The sequence below is a fragment of the Rhamphochromis longiceps genome, linkage group LG12 (assembly GCF_057381845.1).
Source record: "Rhamphochromis longiceps isolate RC_006_pf linkage group LG12, R_longiceps_female_GT1.1, whole genome shotgun sequence".
NCBI classification, from domain to species: domain Eukaryota; kingdom Metazoa; phylum Chordata; class Actinopteri; order Cichliformes; family Cichlidae; genus Rhamphochromis; species Rhamphochromis longiceps.
This window is the reverse complement of record NC_140568.1, coordinates 35,316,089-35,335,142: the sequence shown is the minus strand read 5'-3', so window position 1 is coordinate 35,335,142 and position 19,054 is coordinate 35,316,089. Positions and strand designations below refer to the sequence as shown.

The 19,054-nt window shown below is 39.3% G+C and overlaps 1 protein-coding gene across 1 annotated transcript; it reads right to left on the bottom strand.

Moving 5' to 3' along the window:
* Positions 1-137: 137 nt before the first annotated feature.
* On the bottom strand, positions 138-17,989 carry ndufs4 (NADH:ubiquinone oxidoreductase subunit S4). Its single transcript, XM_085426075.1, has 5 exons — positions 17,834-17,989; positions 15,193-15,271; positions 1,932-2,104; positions 1,750-1,823; positions 138-331 (listed from the first exon to the last, which is right to left on the bottom strand). The coding sequence occupies exons 1-5, from the start codon at positions 17,914-17,916 to the stop codon at positions 228-230; spliced, it is 513 nt and encodes a 170-aa protein (XP_085282201.1). The 5' UTR covers positions 17,917-17,989; the 3' UTR covers positions 138-227.
* Positions 17,990-19,054: the final 1,065 nt, after the last annotated feature.

The window sequence follows — 19,054 nt, the reverse complement described above, 5'->3', positions numbered from 1 at the left end:
TAATAATACCGTCCCCTTTGTTTTGCTGTTGCACAGCTCGACTTGGAGAGCAAACACTTCATTAATTGGATGGACTACATTAGGTAGTCGGTAATGAGGTGAATGTTTGAAGAAAAAAAGCGATTACGACACAAATGTTTGGTTTACTCATATAATTATGCATTTATTGACAAGAATCATACAGGTCTGCTGCAGGTCAGGCCACCTAACAGGTGGGCGTCTTCAGTTTACTTGGCGGACCGCCGGGTCCTCTTGTCCCAGGAGAAGTTTGCTCCGTAGGATTTCACCCGTGGCTTTGAGGTCCTCTTGTCTGTTACGTCGTAGCTCCAACCTGAAAGAAAACATCAGAGTAAGTGATGGGGCTGATAACGTCACGTATGTTCCTTTTGGACGAGCTCCAACCGCAATGAGGTGTTTTGTAGACATCAACGACCTGTGTGTAGTCAGAACGGCTCTAATCTCTTCGGTGCAATAAACAGAGTAAGCCCATTTCCTTTGCTTGGTTTCAACAAACTTTCCCAGATGGTTCAATTCTGAGTCAAAAATGAACTTGATTAGAGCTCCACAGAAAACCACCTCATTTTGTTTTACTAAAACAGGGCTGTAGTCGATTGTCTAATGAGCTGGTTGGCCCATTAAAAGCATTCCTTTGATCTTTTATTAGTTGGTATAAGAAAGGTGCTTGGATCCCCACCATCACCATTTTTGGTTAAAAAGGTCAACTGGGAACACCAAATTAATTTTTTTAAAAGCAAAGTTACCTGAAAGAATCTGGTCACAGGTACATCTCCCCTCACAGTTTATATATCCCCTGATATATAAATAACTATATACTGTAAATGATTTATATGTTAAAATATGCAAACATGACCGTGGAAATAATGATGTTACCGCTCTGGATGGTCAGTTGTGTTAGATGCAGTAGCTGAGGTTGTTTTGACACCTGCACAGTTTAATCAAACTCTGGTTCGTTTCCGTGCGATTCGTTTGTGCAGATGTAAACACAGTAAACGCACTCAGGTGCAGTAAATGGCACCGAGACCCTTCAGAGGAGGTGGCCTCGGTCCACTTCCAAACAAACTCCAGAGTGGTTCATTTATGGTGAGAACGTGAACAACCCTGGATCCAACCCAAACAGCCTTCCCATAGCCCAGGCATGCTTTGCTTTCTGGGTCAGAAATACCAGAAACATGCAGATTACAAAACTGTAGCAACTAGCCATAAAATCAATGTAAAATCTCTGTTAAGTTTCCACTCGCATTCTTAGCATTTTGGTTAATTTTGTGGGGGTTTTTATGTGAAAAGAACCCTAAAAATCACAAGAAAAGGCTAAAAGCATACAAACTCAACTGATTCAGACCAGAAGAAATGAGTGTGTACACTGATCCATTTTAAGTCCAGATACATCATACATGGGGTTAATGCCACAAAACTACTGACAACACAACTCTAAACACCACCAGCAGTATCTAACAATGAACCACTGCCTGTCCAACAGTCTGCTCACTTCACTGCTGAGAGTTATTTGTCTTGCAGCCAGAAACAAATGACAAAATCCAGATAAAAACTATTTACGTGGTTGGTGAGTCAATACATGGAGATTGCATGTATCATAAAATCGATGTGCCTGTTTGTAGAGGACTACTGAGTGGTGAGACTTATTTCTCTACTTCTTTGTTACAGTGTTTTGTCACTTTTAAAATGATGAAACAGATATATTGTTTAACCAAAGGCTGAAAAATTCTTTACCATTTTTCTCTGCAAAAGCAATGGCATCTTCCTTGGAGGAGAATGACAGCACCATATTGGACAAGGGATCAGCTCTAAAATAGAAACACAAGGCATTAGAATCCAAAATTCAACAACTGTGTGCAGAGGTTCTATAATGTCAGTTTATGTGCTGTAGGAATCAGGAGGTGGAAGGTTCTCACGTTGAGGACCAGCCCATCAGTGGGTTCTCCCAGCGCTCTCTAGTATCAAAATCCATCTTCCACTTTTTGGTGGTGTTCACGCCGGACTGCATGGCTGTCCTGGCTGGCACAAAGATGTGAACCTTACGAGTTTTGATGTGCTCCTCTGGGACTCCTGTCAGAGTGGTGATGTCCTAAAGGACACAGAAATTAAACACAATAAACTAACAAAACACCAGGATAAAAATCTAAACTAGGAGAGTGCTTCTAATTTCTAAAGTGTGGCCTCATTTGACCTCATGACTATCCAGCATTACAACTGATGTCACGCACCAATTACTACTTGTGTTCTGCAAGTCACTTGTAATAAACAATGTGAAAACAACCCCTCAAATGCTCCCTTTCACGTATGCTTGTGTAACAACTCCCTCCCAACAGAAGCGTGGTTTACAGCCTTTGGTTGGTGGAGATGTGAGATGACTGAACACAAATGTGCTGCAAATCCTGTTGGTTAGCCAGGTCTTCCTCTTGATTATCAGCTGTGATGTTTTGATGCATGCTCAATCATCCAGGTAAGTAAACCTCCAAAAGTTGATTCTGTTCTCCCAGTGTTTTGTGGGAGAAACGTTTTGTCACTCACTCCCAGCCCATTGTTCCTTCAGTGGTGCTAGTTTCAGTCATTATGCAAATGTACTGTTTATAAACCTGCAGGCAGCTGAGACTGAAGAAGTCACTTGGATGAGTGACGAAACGTTTCTTCCACAAAACGTTACGTCCAGATGAACAGAATCAACTTTTGGAGAACTGTGATGTTTCACTGTTAACTGGCAACTGTGTGACAGTTTAAGCTATGCAATGAAATACTTTCTCTTGGGATTCAATTAATTACAATTACTACACAATAGTAGTAATCACACTGGTTACTGATGGTGTTCTGCATATTCCAAATGCTGACTTACAACTTTCCAAACTGGAAATGCAAAACGTTCATCTTCATATTAGAAGTTGTGCCTTTTAACAACCAGAGCCTGATTTTTTAAGAAGATGACAGACTGTGAAACTTCCAGCAGACAAGTTGCACAGAGTAAATGAAAAGCTACAGAGAGATGGACAGCTGCCATGTTTTAAAGGGTCAAACTTTTACTTTGTGAAGATTGCAGCCCCTTCAATCTTCACCTTAGCAAATGGGAAGATATCTGTGCATCACATGTACCGCTTCACAAACAATTTCACCGATTGGATCCCACTCGGTCAATGGCCAGCCTCTAGGCCTTCATGACTTTGGCTTTAACAATTGATTTCACAGTGACTCATAACCAGTTGGGGAATGCACATTTTCTCTATTTACCAGTTGCTGCCCAGCAGTCGCCAACTGAGCTCTAGGCCTGTGTGACTAAGACTGAAAACTCTGGCAATTACAGATTTACAAGAAATTAATAAATAATTTCCATTTATTAAAAAAAAAAAAAAAAAAAAAACAACCAACCCAAAACCCAACAACATGTTTTTGGTTGCCAGCAGTCCACATGAAGTGTTCTACTTTGATTAGATTATTTAGGAGTTCATGCGAAACGTAAGCTTTTCTCAAAGAAAACACTTGATGTCAGCCTGCAGATATAAAAAAAAAAATACAACTTTAGCAACATGTTTTAAGAGCTCAATGTCAGGAGAACAGAGGTCAGGAAAATGTTTGATGGCCATAAAAGTTACTTATGTAATCAAATGTTTCATGTTTTATATTTTTGTACTTCACATCAATCTCTTAGATTTATTCCCACTGTAAAATATTAAGGTGGAAAAAGGGGGTTCAGTACATCTTTGATGTCAAAGAACAATAAAACACAAAAAAGTCTGAGAATTGAATACTTTTTTTTTTAACTTTGTTTTATAGGTGCCATAAAACAAGCTAAAGTTTGGGTTGTTCAGAATCAGAATCAGAATGGGTTTATTGCCAGATGTTGAGGTTTACAACATTAGGAAATGTTTTTGTTTTTGTGGTAGTTCTGCATTTTCTATTTATTTTTTGTTTTTTAAATAACATTTTTTGCACATGTTGACATTAACAAAAAGTCACCATTACTTGTATATATAGCAAATCTCTCTTGGCTTGATTTTTTCATGAATACATTGCCAAGAAAATACACAAAGGTGCATGAATGTACTTGTTGCTGTGTAGGTCTGGACTTTGTCTGCAGTGGTACTGGTTCTTGGGCGTACGCACACTTTGAAAAGGTCAATCGTGAAGTTAGAGAACAAAAAAATGTAAAATATAAAACAAATATAATGGCCATCTCTGAAATTAATTCCTAATCCTCAATTAGTTGCAGACCTTCATGAAGTAGGACAGCACGACAATTGGATGAGGGTGCACTGAATGCATATTCCTGAGCAACTGGAGCCCCTTGGAGCTCCTATCAAAGATCTGGTCCAATTCTTCAGGGAATTAGCAAACAAGCAATGGGAAGTCGGCGACAAAACACAGATGAACCTCCCAGCACGCAGGCAGCAGCCACCCAAGACTGAGGGCTTTCCAGGGAGCTTTCCTTTCAATACAAGAATTTTACACATTTCAATGGCCATTACAACTTCAAAGAATCAAATTTTCATCATTGTCTGTCATCTGCCAGTTGATTTGTAGAAAGGGGTCATTTTGCATGAGCTCCACACAAAAGCCCGTCTTCCTCTTGGCAAAGGAGCTTCCAATGGTATTTAAGCCTAGTAAATTACAGGTCCAACTGCTAAACTACTGCTTGTTTCAGTGAAACATCTTTTGCCATGCAATCATAAACAAGATCTGAACATTGAAAAGATCGTTAAAATGAAAGGGAAAAGACGAACAAAAGGGGGGAGGAAAAAAACCGTCACAAGTGCTTGGTAATTATTTCCGGCTGCCCTATCTACTTAACCCGAACAATTCCTTCTTGTCACAAAGAGGAAGAAAACATGTTCTCTTCACCCAGAGGGGGTAATGGTTCATGACACAATAACACACAAGACAGTGTTAAACAGCAAGAAAATAAGATGAAGGGTTTCTCCTTTTTTTTTTTTCCAGCAGGTGATCAAAAATGCTTTAAAATGCCTGCAAGTTGTAACTTTTTATTTCCAAAAGGCTATGCTCCAAAGGTTTCTCTATTCTAAAAGAGAGCATTAAGAAAAACTTGCAGAGTTTTATAAAACGTGGAATTTCTGGTCTGTTCTAGGCGATTGAACCCATTACGTCCCTCTATGAGACACATTAGAAATAACACTCTTGGGATCAGCAGGCCACACTATAGTTACATGTAACTATTGTGAAAATACGTGACATATATGGTAAATTGTTGCAATAATTTCTCCAGATGTAGCGCAACCTAAGGTTGGGTGTGGATGAGCACAAAAAGGGAGAATGTGTCAAAACAAACGCTCTAAATCACTGAAAAACCTCTGCTTGCTTATTTGGCATTGTTTGCAAAAATACAAGTCTAGACTTCTGATATTTGCATGCATTACTCTGAAAGCTTGGAGGGTTATCGGCATAACAAGCTCACCCACAATACCCAGATTCACAAAAGGAACGATTGTGGCTGGAATGCAGTGTGTTCCCAGGAAGACTAGAGAGGACCGTCACAAAAGGAAAACCCACACGGTGGGCACTTTTTCTTCTGCCATGTACAGGAAGCGAAATGAGAACTATCAAGTTTGACACTATTCACAGGGCCTTAACGGGACCCTACAATACCTGGCTGGGCAGACAGAATGCAGGGCTTAACAAAGAGGGGGGGTAATGGCTGGCAAAATCTCCGTCACGTGAAAGCGTGTCGATATTTCTGACACCTCCAGGCTACGTGCCAAATAAAGAGCACAGGGGCTTGTCGCTGTGGGGCCACTGGGCCCACCAGAATGCTGAAAGCTAGTACCCCTAATTCTCCAACAGAGAACTGGGATGGAAATTTTTGGTGTAAACAAGACAGAAATCTCAGTCTGCTTAAGTCTGGTGGAAAAACTGTAGGAAGCGGTGAGATACCAAAGAAAGAAAATGATAAAGAATAGTTTTATAGAGGGAAGCTGGATGCCCAAATACCTCCAAATTAAACATTTGTGAAATGTACTGTTTTTATTAATTAGTGCAGCATCCATTCAAATAAAGTATAACCCAGGTTATTTATGTAGCTCCACTTTACTGATGTCCACTCTAACACATGCAGGCAATCATTCATTTCTTGAAACGAGGCCACCTTTACATTCGCTAAATGTGTACGTGCCTGTCTGTTAAGTCTTGGGAACTGCTCATCCAAACAACATGAGAGAATGAAGTCATATATCACAGGAAACCAAACATAACACATAAATAAATGTCCATCTGTCTTTGTGGAAATCAGTTTGAGTTTTAGATCAAAGTGACAACATTTCTGGCTGGCCCACCTCCTTTTAAAGGCCTGTTTGAGGGTGAAGTCTTGGCTTTCGGGTTAAAGTCACAACTAGGTTTAGGTTAGGGTACAGGTTTGGCCATTAGTTGTGATGGTTGACATTTAAGATGTGTGAGACTTGGGAATGAATAACTATCAATCAAAATGCTCACAAATATAGATGAACACACATTTGTATTTGTGGCTCTCCCAGCACTCACACACTGTGGGGAGCAGACAGCTGTTGCTCAGAAGGAAATGCAGATAGAAAAACAACTTTGACCCAAAATATGAAAAGCACTCCTTCAAACAACCTCAAACCTGATTCTTTACTCATTCGGGTCCAAAATATTGAATATTTTAAATACAAAGACTTGCAATGTCTATCTTCCTGACAAAGGAATCTACTGGTCTAATTTCCATTTATTTTCATCTCCTTCTTTGGTCATTGATGATCAGTTCATGTTTGAAGGAGATGAACCAGAACCAAATGTGCACCTGGAACCTTTAAACCTGGCACGCTGAGATGACAGCTCTATTCTCAAAGCCATCTTCAATCAGACTCAGTTATTTTTCCAAATATAGAAACCAGTCGCCAATGAAGACAAAGACTACAGCCTATTTTAATTGCTGAAGAAGTCAAGATGCCGGGTGTGGATGTCTGTTTCTCCAAGTGTTCTTCCAGCCTCCACTCTTCCCATATTGTTTAACCGATCTTGTCAGCTTCAGATGATTTGCAGGTGAATGTCTACATTTCCTGCAGTTCATTTCCCACAGTTTATACAAAGGGATATAAAACCCACCTTTGCCTGCTCTGTGATATAAAATGTGTTTTTCATATTATTCCTGATATTATCTGCAGATCTAATCCAAACACAATAAAGGTTTAAGGATTTTTGTGGTATACATTGCATTTCTGAAAAGGTAATGAAAGAGATCAAATGTATTTTACCCTAAAAAGTGGTTGCCAAAAAGATTTTTAAAAAAGAAGAAAAAAAAAAGAAAAGAAAGAATATTGAAATAAGTTTGTGAAGAATGTTTGAGAAAATGTCCAAGTAAAGCAATATAAATTATAAATTTTATGATTTATTTTATTCATCTAATTCCATTTTGATGAAAATATCTACTGCTTGGAACACAGACTAGCTCTTTATGCTGCAGAGTACCCAGGTTTGGCAAAGAATTAAAAACAGGTGCATATAAAGACCTTCTGTTTAATCACTCAGTGAACTAATTGCCCCTGTCTTTTCACTTAATCACTGGATACTCCCACTGGGTACTAAAAAAATATTTATTTAAACATAAAATAAAGGAATGCCACATCTGTTCTTACAATGATCCAGGACGACTTGGTTATCAGTTATGAGAATGATCAGCTCTCCAATAAACCAGATAGGTGAGAAAACGTGGAGAACAGGGTGGATACAGATGATTGATTTCAGGGTTTCAGCCAGAGTACAATAAGGCCAGTAGCATATATGGCCTTACGTGACCCCCACAAGGCTGCAGTTGTAGCTGGGTTGTTTTGCATGAGCCATGATACTTTTTTACCTGTTCAGCTCATATATAAACATTATCTGGCACTCTTCTGCTGGCATATACAGCACTCTTCTTTCAATTTTATCTTCCAAGGAGTCATTTTTCAAAGTAATCCTGAGCAAAAGTTGTCCAGACTTTCTGAAGTCTTTATAAGTTTTCCTTTAGAGATTGGTTCCTTTTTCAATCAATTTCAGTCAGGTCTTTGTTAACATTGGACACTGACCTATGAATCATCCATAAATGAGCATTCAACATACTCAGCGTTTCCAAAATTTCTAACTGCCAACAATAACGTGGAGCTGCTGGTATCAAATGATCAAGTTTGATGGTGTTGAGCTTTTACACTCTGTGCTCTCTGGTCACTACCCTGTGGCTCCTCAACCGTACCGGCAAGTTTGGAGGACAGGTCAGCACTTTGGGCTTTTTGTCATGTTTAATGCATCTAGGATGGAACCACAAGAATGCCAGGACCAAAGTTTCCCCAGCAGAACATTGCAGTGCAATGAGATAATCGCTGTTATTCACTTCACCTGTCCTGGTCTTAATGTTGTGGTTAACTGGTTAATGTCTGTTTCCCTAAACAGCCCTGCTCACATTACCTAAACATTACTACTGGCGTGCTGTTTTTTTAGACTTGTTAAGGTTTCCAGTTCTCAGCTGAAGTACACAGTGTGTTTTCCAGTTAGTACAGTAACCAAGCAAACAGACAAACAAGCAAACAAAGGATGACTAGCTCTGGCAGAACATTTCTAGCGTCACCGTCACATTTTTATAGACACCAGGGCTGCCACCACACAAATAAGCTCATCATAGGATGTATACCTGTATGCCAAATCTATAACTTGGCACCCAGAGGGGTCAAAAGGTCACCAAAGCTGAATCATGTTGAGTCAGCATGTGCCGAAAGCCCAAACACATCGCCCCTAACGCCCCACTGTCCAGCCCACACCCAGACCAAGAGCCTCACTCATCAGCCTCGGCCGGTTCCCACCTTCAGACGTCTTTGAAGTGGAAAAAGTGTGCCAATTACTGACTGGACACTGGGGGCATCTCTAATAGAAACAAATATTATGCTGCTTGCTCATGTGTGGGAGTGGTTCAACATTGGAGAACAAGAAGCAGCTGGTATATGAAAGTCATCTTGTATTTCACATTACACATACTGGTAAAGAGAGGAGAGAGGAGGGGTCATTTATGAATATTTTGGATGCAGACACACTTGTTTGTCTGAGCATCTCAAATGTCATTTTATAATAAAACAATTTATAAATAAACCCAAACTATGAAAATGCGTCAAGCAAAGACTTGCCCCGTTTCAACTGAATCTTACTGTGAGTTGTGAGTATCTTTTTAAGTTTCAAAATCTTAGTGGAGTACAAGTTTGTGAGGAAAAACAATTACTTAAAGCTATAAGACAGAGCAACACTATTTAAGCATCATTTCCTAGAGCATGTTAAGGCCCTGACTCTGGGGGGTGGTGGTGGGGTGGTGGTTGGGGGGGGGGGGGGGGGGGGGGTTAATCGTCTGGCACCTCACATTTTATGAATACCAAAAGCAGCTTGCAAAATTACAAAAAGAGCTGGTAGCTTACAAGTAATGAATAAATTGAAGTGTTGTCAAACAGAAGTAGCAATCCTTTTTCATCCAATCTGCAAACACAACACTTAGCAGTTGGACACTTCCTAAAACTCCCCAGCTGAGGAGTCCTCTTCAGAGAGTTAGTCTATGGAAGAGAGTGCTAATGAATGAAATACTATTTAGTTGATGATACATAATAAAACCTCTTGTCTGCCATTCATCAAAGACCAACATCCTCTCAGCCACTACTTCAAACTTGAGCAGAGATTTTTTTTCGTACAACTGCGCCATGTAAGAGGGCAAGCAGACAAAACAGATACTTAAATTGTCTATGTGCAAAGGAAGGAGGAAGGCTGGAAGAGGAGGGAAGGGAGGGAAAAGCGGGTTGATGGGGTGGTGAATGTGGTCTGCTCCACTGTAGGTCACTCTGTCTCTGAGGCTCGACAGTGGATATTCACGCCTGTACTGCAGACTTAAAGTGGTGGTGCTCAATGTCCTCATAGCTAGAATGGCAGTTTTTGTGGGTTTTAGTTTTTTGTTTCTCCCCCATTTCCCAAGTGTGTGTGTGTGTGTGTGTGTGTGTGTGTGTGTGTGTGTGTGTGTGTGGGGGGGGGATTATGGTGGTGATTGAAGGGATTTTGACACTTGCAAAACAATTATTTTGTATCAGGGAGTCCGACAGTGAAAATAAATTCTAATGTTTCAACTACAAGATCGTTCAATCTGATTTCAATTTCTGTCTTTAAAAACAACCGACAACAGGCTTTTAGACTCATCTATCTTACCGCAATAGAACCCCACATCTTTTAGCCAGATGTGATGTCACATCTTGCCAAGCAAATGCTGTTCTCTAAATTATATAAAGAAATAAAGAAACCCAAAAACTTATCAAACGTAAACATGCCAAGCATCGAGTGAACATACCTACACTCTCCTCTTGCCGTCGTCATTCCGCCTTTTCACTCAATTCCCCACGGTCTAATAACTGTCCTTCTCTGGCTAATAAAACCCTAGTGCCTTTAGAGAACTCTATAACAAGGCTTCACAAGCGCTTTAAGATTATGGTGTTGCCTTTATGTGGACAGAGAGAGCGCGTTTGGCCACAGCTGAAAGAGAAGTAAACGTTCTGTTTGCAAGACTCAAGCGTTAGTGAGAGATATTGTATTGCATATTGAAGCAGCTGTTATGGTTATAACCACAGTTGTTTGTGCAAAGGACCAGAGAGTAAAGCAAAAAGGCCTGACTCTAATTGACTGCGGTTGTAGACATTCCGTGTAAAGCTGTGTATCACTGGCCAGCCAGTCGGACACTGGGAGCTGCCCAGCATGCTTAATCAAACAGTAATTACAAACAAAAGCAGGTCGGCATGGGCACGCCGGGGAACAGCTACGGGCACTGGTGGACCATCACGCACGTCCTTTTCTTTGGCATCATTTCTGAAAATCAGCCAATGGCCCAGAAATTTTGCTCATAAAAGTCAAACTTAGAGCTTTAAATGTGGGGAAAAAGGTGAAAACACTCAAATCCTACAAAACCTACCTAAAGAAGTTTACAGTCAACCCTAAAATCAAAATCATCTCCTCTGCAAAGACTTTACTGTAAGTAAGGCTCTGTAACATATCAAAATGCTATTTCAATTACAAATTTAGCTTTCAATTACTATTCAAGCAAAAAAAAGAAAGAAAAAAGAAAATGCAAATACTGTTTCAAGATGATGCCTTTGCTTGATTCTTTTTCCTCCCATACATCTAGTGTAAAAAAAATGCACTTTTTTATACTCAATAAATCTTTTGATTTTGTGTTTTCGCAAGTCTAAAATGTGAATGACCGTAATAGGCATGGCATTATTAAATTGTTTGTTCTGCTTGGTCAGCAGTTTAAAACCCAGCTACTTTACTTATTGTCATATAAGATGAACAACAGAAGCAGATCGTCATACTTTTTTTTTTACAATTACTCTTAACTTGGAAAAAAAAAAACCCACGCAATTTTAGTGAATGACACTTAGAAAGGCAGTTTCAGAAAAGCAGTTGGACTTATCCCTGTCAGTATAAAAACTTTCTGTGACTAATCAGTACTTAAAACTTTTTTCTGTCTGCAGTCCAAATCACTTTAAATGTCCTTTTCCCTGATTTTTGACCCAGCAGGAGATTCTAAATTCATCTGTAATGGAGATGGCCAAACACAATGTAGAGATCCATGTTCTTGTAAAGTCTGCATTTTCTGGACACACGAGAACTAAGGACAAGATAATGAGTATCAGACAAATGTTCATGCAGAGTTTTTGGAGTGAATTCAAAATATCATTTGCCCAGGCCAAAATGCAATATCATCTGAAAGAGGTTATTCAGAAATGTTCACTGCACAACGAGCAGCACTCCACTTTCTCCTCAGGCTGGTCGAGAGAGACGGCGTGCAAACCCTGAATAACCTCTCAGTGGATCGAGATCTTTCTTTGATTGGTCAAACCAGAAAGCAATTCACACTTATTGACAGCCTGATGAATGACTAGCGTGCTGACATATGCTGAATGCCCAAAAGGGAGAGTGCTCTCAATGCCCTCTACCACGTGAGACGGAGGCCACTGTACTGTAAACAGCTGAGGGCCTCTCTTTTCGGCCTGTCTGGGTGAACATTAGAGTACTTCCCCTCGTCGCCAGTAACAGCATGCTACAAAGGAACCTCTGTGGCCAACAACACTGAAGTGGCCACTGTCTTTTTCGTGAGTCTCAGGGTGTCTCACAAACTTTTTTCCATGCTAGTTTCTTTTCTTTCACCCCCCCCAACACACACACACATTTTTTAGAGGCCCTTTTTTTCCTCTCCTCTGCTGTGCCTCTCTGTGGCCCCTACTGAGAGGACAGAGACAGACACTCCGCCCAGCCAAAGGTTTGTCTGCCAGTATGGCCAGCTTTGGTCTGGGACAAAAGCACACTGACGCTGCCCATACTGCTCCCCCGCCCCAAAACAAGTCCACAACAGACTCCCACATTCTCCCCAAACTCACTCTTTCTCCGTAACCTTCTAATTCAACTTTCTATGACAAAGCAGTAATGTCAAAGATCAGTCTTTGTTTTGTACAGTTGGTGCGTTGTTAACCACTTCAAATGCTTGGTTATCACTGTTTAGACTATAGTTCAGCACTTAATGCTAAAACAAAAAAAGATTAAAGCGAAACAGAGCTATACCACATCCTAGAAAAAGTAATTCAGTAAAGTAACCGTTGCCTGGTCAACTAGCTTCTCTCTGACTGGGGCTTGATTTAAAAGGAACAGTTCTTTTGGAGCAACAGTATTCACCCAAAACAGACCAGTCATAGACACCATGTAAAAGAAGAAAAAAGAAGAACAGGGCTTCATAGGGATTTAATCTTTCAGCATCTTTAAGTAATCACATTGAAAGTTGCTTTCTGAAATTGCTTTCATAGAGGTTACGCAAGTCAGAAACTAGGCCAGAAACTGTAGACAGAAATGATAAGAGATTTGAAAAATCCTAAATGTCAGATGACATTTTCTTGCCCTTGTGTATTTGTGGACCCAGAAATCCATTTTGATTGCTCTTAAAAACTACAAAAAAAACCCCAAAAAACCAAAACAGACTTCACCATAGGGCTGCTTAATTAATCGAATTTTAATCACGATTACGATCTGGGCTTTCAACGATCATTAAAAATGACTGAGCCGATTATTAGCCCCTCCCTCGTGCTTTACTCTCGCGCTGCTCCGTGTGGCAAATCGAGCGCACCTCTCTGCATTTCGAACACGTGTAACAACAATTAAGAGCAGCGGTCTCCAACCTTTTTTGCGCCACGGGCCGGTTTATGCCCGACAATATTTTCACGGACCGGCCTTTAAGGTGTCGCGGATAAATACAACAAAATAAAACTAGTACCGGTACCGAAAAAAAGAAGATTTATTCATAACACGTGAAAAGACCAAGGAAAACCGAGTAAACGATAAATACGATAACAAAATAATGCTGAAAACCGATAAAAACCCTGAAAACTGTACATTTCACACCTGAGCCTCAACTCTCTCATACCAAACGACTCACGGACCGGTACCGGTCCGAGGCCTGGGGGTTGGGGACCGCTGATTAAGAGGACCTGAGGGAAGTTCGGAAAGCTAAGCAGAAGTTATTTGGAGAGGAGAGTGACTGCCGTTGGTTGAAAAGAGAGGTAAAAAAAAACTTCGGTGGTGTGGAAACATTATGGGTTCGCGGAGTCAGAACTCATTTTTCATTTATTTTTTATATTGCAAACATTTGCACTGTTATCAGTATTTGCACACTATTTTATATTATTTTTTGACAATCTTTAAAGTCATTATTCAATACATTGTTATTGTTAAATAAATATCGTCAAATAATCGAGATCTCAATTTCAGTGAAAATAATCGTGATTATCATTTTTGCCATAATCGAGCAGCCCTACTTCACCATTTGCCCAAGCTAACCCTGATGAATTTTCTTAATTTGCCTGACTAACAATCCAAATTCAAAGAGGTTGCAAGACAGATGTGCTGCTAAACTGTTTCTACACATTACTTCCCTCACTTGTAACCTGGTTTCGTGTGTGCATGTGTAAACATCAAATTCAAATTTGGATAATACCACTCCATGAAGCTTTTTGTGGTTACAGAAAGCGCTGTGAAAAGTCCTGATAAACTGTTTGCAGCGACTTCAGCAAATGTCCCAAACATTGCCCAGCATTGGGCACTACAGGCACATAACACTGCCTACTTTGCAGGTCAATGTATGACACAGAAAACAACATTTACCGTTCTGCTGCATCGATTTAGAAAATTCTGTTATCACCCAGCTGCATTAGGAGCTATCCTAATGCAGCTGCGTACTTTACTGAATGAAGGCAGAGTAGATGAAGTCGACAAGTCTAGACAAAATCATTTTGTTGGGCATATGCTACCAACAAAACAGGCTGACTCGGGCCTGTCTGTTCTAAATTTACATTGAAAGAGTAGCACAAACCAAGCATTATGAAATATTTCTGTCACGACAGGCAATAAAACTATTATGCAAAGCATCTGATAACTGCTGATGCCAAACAAAGAGCCCTCAAACAACTGATGAATCTGTGAAACTTCAGAAAGAGCAAAAGAAATCACGTGTTACTGTTAATGATCACAGTAATCAGTCACTACTGACCCAGGCAAATGTTCAAGCAGGGAGGTACTGGCAGGGAAGCTGATATAAAACACATACTGCACATGGTATGGCAATACTTTACTATAGTGCCCCCATTTTTTGACTGAGTATTTGAAAGCACCAGAGACTATAGTTTTTGTTATCATTAACAAAATAATTTTGCACTATTCTGTGAGATATTTTTATGATTTACTGTATCCACATTTATATCATTGGGGCATTCATAATGTAAAACCCCCCCAAAACTATACATTGTAAATGGACTGAGTGAAGATAACTGCATTACAGTGCGTGAATATTACTCCACTTCTCCTGTTAGAAAAAATTCCATTTCCTCAGCCATTCAAATAGTTGTAGCCACTTCTTTCATGAACTGGCATTTAAACCTAGAAGGACTGTGAGGATAGGAATAATCAGAGCTGTGAACTGAACTACAAATGATGATATTCGTCATCACTGTCATATTGTTACAAAAGCCTACTGTCTAGGACAAGTTGAGTTTAGCAGCAGATGACAAAAATTTTTAACAGTTTTTTTCCCCCAGCAGAATAATTGGAAGACAGAAGATCAGATAAACACCGATGTACAACTCAGATTGAGCAGGGATGAATTCTTACCAATTTCTCATCAACTGTAATAAGCTGTGTATCTTGTCCTGGTTTCTCTGCCAGTCTCAGTGTTGATGTGCTTGTAGACCTGGGAAAAAAAATTTAATTGTGATTACAAGCTAAGCACAAAGCACCAAAAGTACACAAGTGACAAAGAAATTACACAAACAAGTTAAGCTCTGGAAATGCTGACGATCTTGGAGGAGGCGGTGGGATGGGGGTACAGTGAAAAGGAAGCGACAAGGAGGGAATCCCCCCCGCCACTTATTAGTTCTGTCTAGTGAATCTCTGGCAGACTCTCGCTCTCATCCTAATGACAGGACGTGCTTAATGTTGGCTGTAGTCAACTGTCAGGCGAGGACTGTGAGGCTCTTTGTCAAAGTGCAGCCGTGCCCCATCACAAAACGGCAACGTGCCATCACAGAATGGCACGTTCCATATATTCATAATTTTGTATTTATTTCAAATGAATGTTAAGATTTCACTACAGTCTCAGGTCTGATTTTTTCAATAAAAACTGATTTTTAAAAAAGAAAAGACGAATATAGTTTCAGGTGTAATCATTGCACAGCTTAATCACATGAATAAAGTCCTACTCTGCATTTTTCCTGGCATTGAAGGAGCTTTGGGGAGTAACTACACATGGGAGTATTCGCGATGACAACATACAGATAAAGCAATGATTCTTATACCTTATTTAACCAAAATCTGCACACTTTCCTTTGATTTCTGACCATTTAAATAAAAATGTATATCATGTGTCTGTAAATAAAACCCAAAACTGGTTTAAGAATGAAACAGAGTAGTTCTCCCATTGTTTTAGATTTAAGATTTTAAATATTTAACACTTTTTAATGCATGGTAAAAGGCAGTTTTTTCCCTTTCTTTCTTTTTTTTTTTTTTTACCTCATCCACCCACTTCACCTCTGAATCTGTTTAACTGTGAGCTCAGCTCTGTGTGTAAAACCACACACAGAAATCACACATTTAAACAACAACAAACAAACAAACAAAACAAAAAAACAACAACAAACCACACAATCAAGGTGAACCTGAGAGCAGGGGAGACAAAAGTAGCAAAACCCATCAATGACTGAAAAACACAGCATAGATGACTGGGTATACATTTGCTTTTTCCTTTTCGCCCTTTGGCTTTCATTTAACTGTTATCCCTGTCAGTTTCTTGGGGTAATAGGATGCTTCCTCATCAACATGGCTGAGGAAATACTGTGATTTATCCAATCACTCATCTGACTTTTAGATTACTTCAGATTTTGCCAAGAAAATACTGTGCAAGTCAATGATTTCTTATTATCTCCATCTTTCCAGACTCTATAAAACAAAATAAATGTCTTATTTCATTTTCAACATGGTTACACTACATATTCTAATCTGGTATCTATTAATAACCTCAGCTAATGCACTGCACATAATGCCATTGTGTGAATAATAAAAGTTGTAAAAGCATGCATCGTATTATTTCTCTCTTTAAAAACTCCCAAAGGAGACAGTAACTGTGAATACAACTGTCAACTGTTGTAACAGCTTACAGAATCATTTCTGATGATGGAAAAATCCAATGGCATTTATCAATGACAATGGTGAATTTTTAATCAGTTGTGCAACATCAATTCTGCTCTGACTAAATGTTAAAAAAAAAAGTGATGAACAACTGAAAGTCTATATTCTTCTTCTTTCAGCTAAAGGGGGATTTAATTTAAAGATCGTCAACATCTTCAACTGCCACTTCCAGCTCAGCCTCCTCTCTTTCTCATTCAAGATTTTAGAGGAAGACTTGTAGGAAATGATTAAAAAGAAATGCCGATGACTGCCAGGCAAGCCATCAATTAGCGACCATCGCATTTAACTGTCCTTACTAACCGGAAATATGAATGCGGAAAATATTGTTGTATTTAAGTATTTATGATATGGAGGTACTCTTTTAAAGTGTCACAAAACCCACTAACTGTGGCAAATAACTGTGTGGTAAAAAGTGGCAAAAAACACATAGTGGAGCAGCACGGGGGTCAGTTTGTTTAAAATCCTTCCACAAACACAGGTAACTTTTCTTGGTGTTAGTATCGTTGGGGTCTGGTGGCTACATGAATACCTCAAACTATAACTTGCAGATTTGTTACTGCGAGAGAAGCACTGTATTCTATCAATAGCAGTGAATTACTTTCATGCTAATTGTTAGCTTCCAGGCTCCCTACAGCTGATTGTAAGGTTAGCTGTCGGCTGAGTCACTTATTTAATAAAGTTGTCTCGGCACGTGCTGTGCAGACCAGTGAGCATCATTTAATTGTGTTAGCTTTTAAACTGATTTCTAGCTCGCCCTAGCATTAGCCAATTAGCTGGGCAAGCAAGTGCTGTAAGGACAATGACATTATCTACAAGCCCAGTGTACTACAAGATAAAAGCGTGCAGGCGCTGACGTTGTTTAGTGTATAAAGTCTTCCACGTTAGGTGCGAAACCTCTATTTTGAAAAGAGAAAAAGAAAAATCTTCATTAAAGTGCTCTGCCGCTGACAAGCTAACAGACACACGGCTTCTGTGCTGTAGTCGACTTGGGAGTTAAATAATTCAAACAAACTCAGCTCAGAGTATCAAGTGCGAACAGAAACCTGATAAACAATTAATATGAAATTACCTGATAGGATTCAAGAACATTTTAGAAGCTGCATTAAAAGCAGACAAACGTCCCAATCCGAGAAGTGACATTGAGGACGCCATGATTGTTGTCAACGATGACGTACGGTAACCGCAAAGGAACAAACAGTACGCGCGGGTGGCGGAGACAGCTGGTACATGAAGGACTTTGCCAACCGAATTTTTGGATGTGTCACATAGCACACCAAGGGACGCCCAGACATCTACTTACGCCAGTGCTCTCTTATATAACAAAGAACAATTATTTTGGTGTAAATAGAAGGAAACCCCGCACGCTGAGAAGAATTTCAATTTGCTTGTGCTTCATGTCTACTCACTGAAGTTTATATGTTTGTCTTTTTTCTGCCCGTTTTCTTATGCTTTGTCTGATGACAGCTTAAAAAACGGAGCAATTTGTTTCTTAAAACATATGTTTAATACATGTATATACTTTACATTGTGTATTGCACAATATCAATATTGTGTAGTACACCATGTAAATTCATTTGTATATTCACAACGTAGTTTTTGGAACATTCAGTAACAGGAAATGCAGATAAAATCCCCTGGGTAAAGGTATATGTAGTTTTACTGATATGTATGAATATACATTTTTAGCAAATCCTTTTTAAGTTTAGAAATTGTTTATAGCTCAAGTTTTAGCCAGTCCAAATGAATAAAATATCTCATGACAATGATGTGAAGTGATGGCCATCAAAATAGACTAAGCCTATAAAAGGTATGGTTTAATTTGATCTGATTGATGTCCAGTCTTTTATTCTTTAAAGTAAACGCTTGCATTGAAGCTATGATAGATTTAGACATATGTCTAATAAATAATCCACCAGAGTCAGATAAAATTATAAGGAAAAAAAACTTTTATTGATTCACTCTTCATATCTGTACAAATACCATCAAACTTTGTATGTACATATGACATTTACATAAAAAATACAAAACTATATATTCATAACAGAATTTTGTATTTCTCTTGTGATGTTTGAAAACAAAAAAATGCATTCTGAGGAGAAAAAAAACAAATAAAAAGAAACAAAGTGAAGAAGTCAGATATAGTGTAGAGTATTGCAGTATGTTAGTCCTAGTGTAGCTCTGTGAGAGCAGTACGGAGTACATTGGCAAGAAGACAGCTCACAAATGTTAATGGCACATTGTTTCCAAAGTAATCAAGTATTGCCCAAACTTACCTCTAATGTAGTGAGAC

Excerpts from the sequence above, each read along its gene's own strand:
- ndufs4 (XM_085426075.1), bottom strand. The coding sequence starts at position 17,916 with ATGGCGTCCTCAATGTCACTTCTCGGATTGGGACGTTTGTCTGCTTTT. Across the intron at positions 1,824-1,931 it reads CTGATGGGCTGGTCCTCAAC|AGCTGATCCCTTGTCCAATA; the intron begins GTGAGAACCTTC and ends TTTCTATTTTAG. Across the intron at positions 332-1,749 it reads TGCTTTTGCAGAGAAAAATG|GTTGGAGCTACGACGTAACA; the intron begins GTAAAGAATTTT and ends GTTTTCTTTCAG.